The sequence below is a fragment of the Solanum verrucosum genome, unplaced genomic scaffold (assembly GCF_900185275.1).
Source record: "Solanum verrucosum unplaced genomic scaffold, falcon-dt-bn FXZP01000269.1, whole genome shotgun sequence".
NCBI lineage: Eukaryota > Viridiplantae > Streptophyta > Magnoliopsida > Solanales > Solanaceae > Solanum > Solanum verrucosum.
The window spans coordinates 331,225-338,090 of record NW_026020334.1 but is presented as its reverse complement, the minus strand read 5'-3'; the positions used below and the strand labels follow the sequence as shown (position 1 = coordinate 338,090).

At 37.9% G+C, this 6,866-nt stretch overlaps 1 protein-coding gene across 1 annotated transcript; it reads left to right on the top strand.

The window, feature by feature from the left end:
* The first annotated feature begins 201 nt into the window (after window positions 1-201).
* LOC125836839 (uncharacterized) lies at window positions 202-4,208 on the top strand. The gene is made up of 9 exons (XM_049515993.1): window positions 202-313; window positions 421-735; window positions 949-1,350; window positions 1,401-1,529; window positions 1,644-1,887; window positions 2,690-2,807; window positions 3,049-3,154; window positions 3,253-3,465; window positions 3,643-4,208. Exons 1-9 carry the CDS (start codon window positions 202-204, stop codon window positions 4,206-4,208), a joined length of 2,205 nt encoding a protein of 734 aa, XP_049371950.1.
* The last annotated feature ends 2,658 nt before the right edge of the window (window positions 4,209-6,866 follow it).

Genomic DNA, 6,866 nt, shown 5'->3' with positions numbered 1-6,866 from the left:
TTCTCTTCTTCTCATCTAATTCCTCTGCAAGTTAGCAATGTATTAATCTCCATTAATGGAGCTTACATGGTATCGGAGCCCGAGATCGTAGGCTCATTTCGCACTCAAATTACGTTACTAGGTGCTCAGATCTCACCTGTGCTTATGTGAATCGCAAGGTAGCATCAAAAATAGATTGAAGTATCTTCTCTCTTCATTCAAATGGCAATTCCAGCTTATACAACTGTTACAAGTGATAGTGCTCCATCCATGGCTGTTTTTCCAATTATTGATCACAATCACCCACTATTTCTGCAACATACAGACACTCCAGGTAACTGAACTATGCGCTATGGAGTAGATCCTTTAGGATTGGTCTTGTAGGTCGCAGCAAGTTAGGGTTTGTAGATGGTCATTTCCCTAAATATTTGTTCGAACCAGTGTTGCATGATCAATGGGAGAAATGCAATGTTGTGGGGTTATCCTGGATTATGAATGCAGTTCGACCTGGACTGCTGAGCTCTGTTGTGTATGCTTCTAATGCTCACAAAGTGTGGTTGGATCTGAGAGAGAAGTTTGACACTGTGAATGGATCTAGAATCTTCCATCTCCACAGGGAAATTCACACTCTCTCACAAGGAACAATGTCAGTTGCTGACTACTTCTCAAAATTAAGAGACCTCTGGGATGAGTATGATGCACTCATGCCCTGTCCCTCATGTCCCTGTCCAGAATCAAGGAAATTTGGAGAACATTGTGAGTAACAAAGGTTATTACAGTTCTTAATGGGTTTGAATGAGTCCTATTCTCCTCTCCGAAGTCAAATTCTCATGATGAGTCCAATTCCTACACTAAATAAAGTGTATGCACTTCTTATGGTTCAAGAGAGTTAGAGGAATTTGATCTCTTCTTCTTCAAATAGTTCAGGAGCTGGTGCAATTGATGGCACAACTTTATACAACCATTTAGGTCCTACCTACACTCATGGATATGGCTCTTTCAAGGGAAGTTCGTCAATGACAAGTGGAGGTCCTAATGGTGGTGCTAGCACTTCTGGAAGTTACAAGGGAAGGAGGCCATTATTGCAATGTGATCATTGTGGCTGCAAGGGTCATTCCAAAGATCAATGTTACAAGATAGTTGGATGTCCAGCTGATTTTAAGTCTAAAAGGAAAGGTAAATCCTCAAGGAGCTTTGCCAATCAAGTTGAACCATCTCAAAGCCTTGAACCAAGAGTTCACTCAACTACAGTTCAGCAGCCTAGAGCTCTCTTTACTCAGGATCAGTATCAACAGATCCTGCAACTGTTATCCAGGTCTGGTGATGAAACTACAGTTACTCCTCCTGCTAGAGTGGCTTATGCGGATGCAGGTATTCCTCTTTGACCTTTTTGTGTGCATGTGATGCTGGTGAATGGACAGTAGACACTGGAGCTACTCATCACATCACCTCTCACCTTAACACACTAGCTACAAGTACAGAAGCACCTGCTAACTCAGACAGTAGAGTAAATTTGCCAAATGGAAATACAGTTTCAGTGTCTCATATTGGTACAACTAGTATATGTACTAATCAGACTATCTCCAAGGCTCTCTTCTTAGCCGACTTTAAAGTAAATTTATTGTCAGTGTCTAAATTCACTAAGGAACTTAACTGCATGGTAGGCTTCTTTCCTAACTTCTGTATCCTCCGGGATCTCTCCACTGGTCAGGTGAAGGGGATTGGTCTGGAGTATCATGTACTCTACATACTAAGAGGAGGATCACATCAAGGACCACATCAAGCTCCAAAGAAGCTGGTCAATAATAGTAGTAGCAGTCCTGCTAGTGATAATGGTAGTAAATGTCTACTTGAGTCTATGTCCAATTCTTTGTCTAAGTCTAAATCTGCTGATGTATGGCATAAGAGGTTTGGTCATGTACCTATTGATGTAATAAAAAGACATGAGTCTTTTAGCTTGTTACAAAACAAGGTTCACACTCATTATACAGTGTGTCCTTTAACAAAGCACACAAAACTTTCTTTTCATGTAAGCACTAAGGTCTCCAAGTCTACTTTTGAATTGCTACATTGTGATATCTGGGGACCATACAAAGTACCCACTCATAATGGGAAAAAAAAATTTGTGCCTATTGTAGATGATTATAGCAAGTACACTTGGGTATTCTTGATTGCATCTAAAGCTGACACTGTTGTTGTTCTCAAACAATTTCTCACACATGTTAGAAACGTGTTCTCTACTAAAGTTAAGGTCCTAAGAACTGATAATGGCTGTGAGTTTTCCAGTCATGAGTTTAAAACATTAGTGTGAACTTGGTATTGTTCATCAATCCACTTGTGTGTACACACCACAACAAGATAGGGTGGCTGAGAGGAAACATAGGACCATACTGAATGTTGCCAGGGCTATCAGGTTCCAAGCTTGTATCCCACTTAAGTTCTGGGGTGAGTGTGTGTCTACACCTGTTTATATTTTGAATAGGCTCTCTTCCAAAGTCCTTGGCTTCAAGTCCTAATTTGAAAAATTATGCCTACATCCTCCTTCCTTATCCCATATCAAAGTATTTGGGTATTTGTGTTTTGTTGCTTGTTGAAAAGTCTTGGATAAGTTTTCCTCTAAAGCAATTCCTACAGTTTTCATGGGGTATTCTTCAACTCAAAAAGGTTACATTTTGTATGATATTCATGCTCATTCTTTTTTTGTGAGCAGACATGTAGTATTTCATGAACATTCATATCCATTTAAAGATCTCCAAGCATCTTCTAACCCCATATTTCCAGTCCTAGAAGCAGTACTAACATATGCTGACACTTTGGGTGAACCCTCGGTCACTTTACCCCACCACAACTGAGGTTTCTGAGATGAGCTAAGTGGCACCATCTCCACCAATTCATACAGGGCCTACTCCAGATGTGTCCACTGCACTTGAACCAGTCAGGAGATCAACTAGACATAGTAAACCCCCTATATAGTTGCAGGACTTTGTCACTACATCCAAAGGCAATGCATATGCCTACCCTATTACTAACCAGCTCTCTTACTCTCATTTTTCACAAGCTTACAACTAGGTATTGAAGGCCTACTCAGCTATCTGTGAACCTGCATCATTTCATGAAGCTGCTTCTGACCCTGCATGGGTAAAAGCTATGGCACTGGAAATAGCAGCATTAGAAAGTAATAAGACATGGAGCATAGTTGATCTCCCACATGGAAAAAACCTATTGGTTGTAGACGGATTTATAAAATGAAGTATCTCTCCTCATGGGCAATAGAAAGATACAAAGCAAGGTTGGTGGCAAAGGGATTCAGTCAAAAGGAAGGCATTGATTTTGGTGAAATCTTTAGCCATGTGGCTAAGATGGTTACAGTCAGGTCAGTGGTGGCTCTTGCAGCATCTAGGGGTTGGTACATCTATCAGATAGATGTCCACAATGCTTTCCTCAATGGTGATCTACTAGACGAGGTGTACATGACTATTCCTAGTGGTTTTTCTAGACAGGGAGAGACTCACAAGGTCTGAAAACTCCACAAGTCTCTATATGAACTTAAGCAGGCACCAAGGCAATGGAACATGAAGCTAACATAAGCATTAGTAGATATGGGGTTCAAACAGAGTCACTATGATTACTCATTGTTCACAAGGTTGGTTGGCTGAGACACAGTGATAGTGCTAGTGTATGTGGATGATCCTCTAGTTACAGGAAGTAATCAGAAGCTCTTGTGTGACACCAGTCAGGAGATTCAAAAGAAATTCAAGATGAAGGATCTAGGTGAACTAAAGTTCTTTCTGGGAATTCAGTTTTCTAGGTCCAACAAAGGCATACTCATGTCTCAAAGAAAGTATGCATCAGATTTAATATCTGAATCTGGGCTAGGGGGAGCAAAGCCAGCTTGCACACCACTTGAGATGAATCAGAAACTCACTTCTGTGCAGTATGATGAACACATTAATAATGGAATTCCTGAAGGTGATACCATTCTCACATACACTACAAAGTACCAAAGAGTGGTAGGGAAGCTTTTGTCCCTTACCATGACTACACCTGATCTTGCATTCTCTATACAAGTGTTGAGTCAATTCATGCACTGCCCTAAAAAGTCACATATGGAGGAAGCTTTAAGAGTGGTGAGATACATTAAAGAAGCACTTGATTTAGGCTTGTTAATGTCAGCAAAAGACACCAGCAAACTAATAGCCTATTGTGATTCTGACTGGGAGCATGTTTAGAGACTAGAAGATCAGTTACAGGTTATGCAATAAAGTCTGGAGAAGGCCTTGTCTCTTGGAAGTCCAAGAAGCAAGAGACTGTGTCAAGGAGTGCAGCAGAAGCAGAGTTCAGAAGTAATCCTACCTGTGAGAATTATATGAGATAGTAAGGCAGCTATTCAAATTGCTGCCAATCCCATCTTCCATGAAAGAACAAAACATTTTGATATTGATTGTCACTTTGTTAGAGAAAGAATATGTCAAGGGATGTTAAAAACTGAGCATATAAATACTAAAGACCAGCTTGCAGATGTGCTCACTAAAGGTCTAGGAAAGGTACAACACAATATGTTAGTAAGTTAGCTTGGAATGAAGAATGTGTTTCAACCATAAGCTTGAGGGGGAGTGTTGGTAAGTGAATTTCACTGTAAAAGCTATATGGTGTGAATCACTTAGTTTGTTAGAGAAGGTCCAGCTGTACATAGTTAGTTAGTTGAATATGTATAAGCTAAACTATAAATAGTCAGTTACATGAATGTAATAGATAGCTGAGCCAATTCAATGTAACAGTGGTTTTGTGTTCTCTCAAAATATCTTCTCTTCTCTTCTTCTCATCTAATTCCACTGCAAATTAGAAATGTATTAATCTCCATTGATGGAGTTTACACCATCATCAAAATGACTAGAGACATCCAAGGGAGAAAATTTTGAACTTGAACCAAAAGTTCCCAAACCCTTTTCGTGGGTGCTCTAAGTTATTCGGGCCCCTCCGTCGTGAGAATGAACAATGAGCCTAAAAGGGTATTTATAGGAGAGATTTGGGTGGGGGGTGGATTTCTGGGCAAGAACCAATGTGGGAAAAGCTGAAATTTTTTGGAGTGGATAAGGTTAGCCAATTAGGTAGTGTACGATATCGTATGAAAGCTGACAAAAAATTGTAAAAAGGAAAAATGAATTAAGAGGCTAATAGCATGAGTGAATGCTTGGAAGCCTCCACGTGTCCTCGAACTCGTGCTGAAACGTACGAATGAGAGGGGAAGGAAGAGAGAAATTGAGAATTAGATTGGAATTGTTGGGTTCATCGTTGGTGCGTCTGTTGCTGGGATGGAGAGATATTGAGAATTCGATTAAGCTTCTTGATTTTAACAAATGTGAAATAACTAACTAATTATCAAAAATAAGACTAATTGCAACTCTTATCAAAATTTAATTAATTTAAGGAAAAATAAGATACATACTAAGTTAAACATTATTCATTTGGTAAAAATGATTTTCCAAGTATTTATTGAAAGAAATAAATATATAAAAACTATATATTATAAATATATAGAAATGTGTTTTATAGGTAAAAATGGCAAAATTGCCTTGAAATTAATCTTGAAAGTATTTTTGATTATCGAAAACAATTATGTCAAATTATTTGAAATTGAAGAAGCTTGAAAATTAATTAAATTGTGGAGGGTAAAATTGGGTGTCAACAATGAGGTGCTAGGGAAATTGGTTATGTTTGCTAGTAAGAGTATAAGTTATATGATGATGAGTATAGAAGCTAGAAAAAGTTAAGAATTGTATCTTTGAATGGAATATTCTATAATGAAGCTAGTATCTTCCAAATATAGGTTGCCCAGGTAACTTAAGTGTTAATGTGTATATTATTGCTTAGTTTAGGGGATATGGAATATGCCCACAAACTTAGAGTGTTGGCCTTGATCTAATGGGGGGATGATAGGGAGAAGTACCACATCAAGTTTTATGAATCAGATTGTGATGCATTTCATAATAAGTTATGATGAGATAGCAAATCATTTGTACTCTAGAGTATTCTTCATATTCCAACCATTATCATACTCTATTCATCTCTTCCATCTTAACATTGTGCTTGTGATCCATACTCATGCACCTCATATAGATTTATGGCCATGCTTATATTTTATAATAGAAAAAAAATAGCTTCAGAACATGAACCTCATATTACAACATAAACCTATGACTCTACCTTTATGATATACAACTTAGGATGCATGCACTCATGATTTCTCAATATTCTTAGCCCTGTAAACTCATTATACATTCTTGGTGACCAGTGAAAATCACAATATGATAAGCATGTTTTCAGTACACTCTTCTTAAACAACTCATTCCTACAATTATGTTGTTCTAAACCTTACTTATGTTCTCCCGTGGTAGTGATAGATGATTATAGCATGTTCTATGCCTAGAATGCCTCATTATGTATTGTTTATGTTCTAAGTGCATGACGTACACGTCCTATTACACTTGTCTCTTCAAGAGCCCCACTTATGAGTGTCAAAGTTATGGTAAGTATAAGTTATGATTTAATGGTATCTCTGTTATTCTAAATCCTTATACTTTCGTCTTTTAGTGACCTTCCCTATTTTGCGATAGTGTTGTTGATAACAGTTGAATGATAATTTTAGATGAAAAAGGTAGTTGTCTCTTATTGAGAAGACCGGGGTATGTTTATTTTATCTAAGTTTATAAAAGTAGAGGGAGATCAAAGATCTATTGTATCAAATAGTTAGATAAAAAAAATCTTGGTATGTCTCTTGATAGTAGTCCTTAGAAATTTTGGCTTGTACAGACGTTAGGAATTACAAAACTATTAGATAAGTTGGTTACCTTGAAGTCCATGAAATGGTTATAGTGATAGGCTTGAAT

What these genes read in the sequence shown, in the direction of transcription:
- LOC125836839 (XM_049515993.1), top strand. Translation starts at nt 202, where the DNA reads ATGGCAATTCCAGCTTATACAACTGTTACAAGTGATAGTGCTCCATCC. An exon ending in AAGGAAATTTGGAGAACATT is followed by an intron (nt 736 to 948) that starts GTGAGTAACAAA and finishes ACAACCATTTAG; the next exon opens with GTCCTACCTACACTCATGGA. An exon ending in GCTGATGTATGGCATAAGAG is followed by an intron (nt 1,888 to 2,689) that starts GTTTGGTCATGT and finishes TTTTGTGAGCAG; the next exon opens with ACATGTAGTATTTCATGAAC.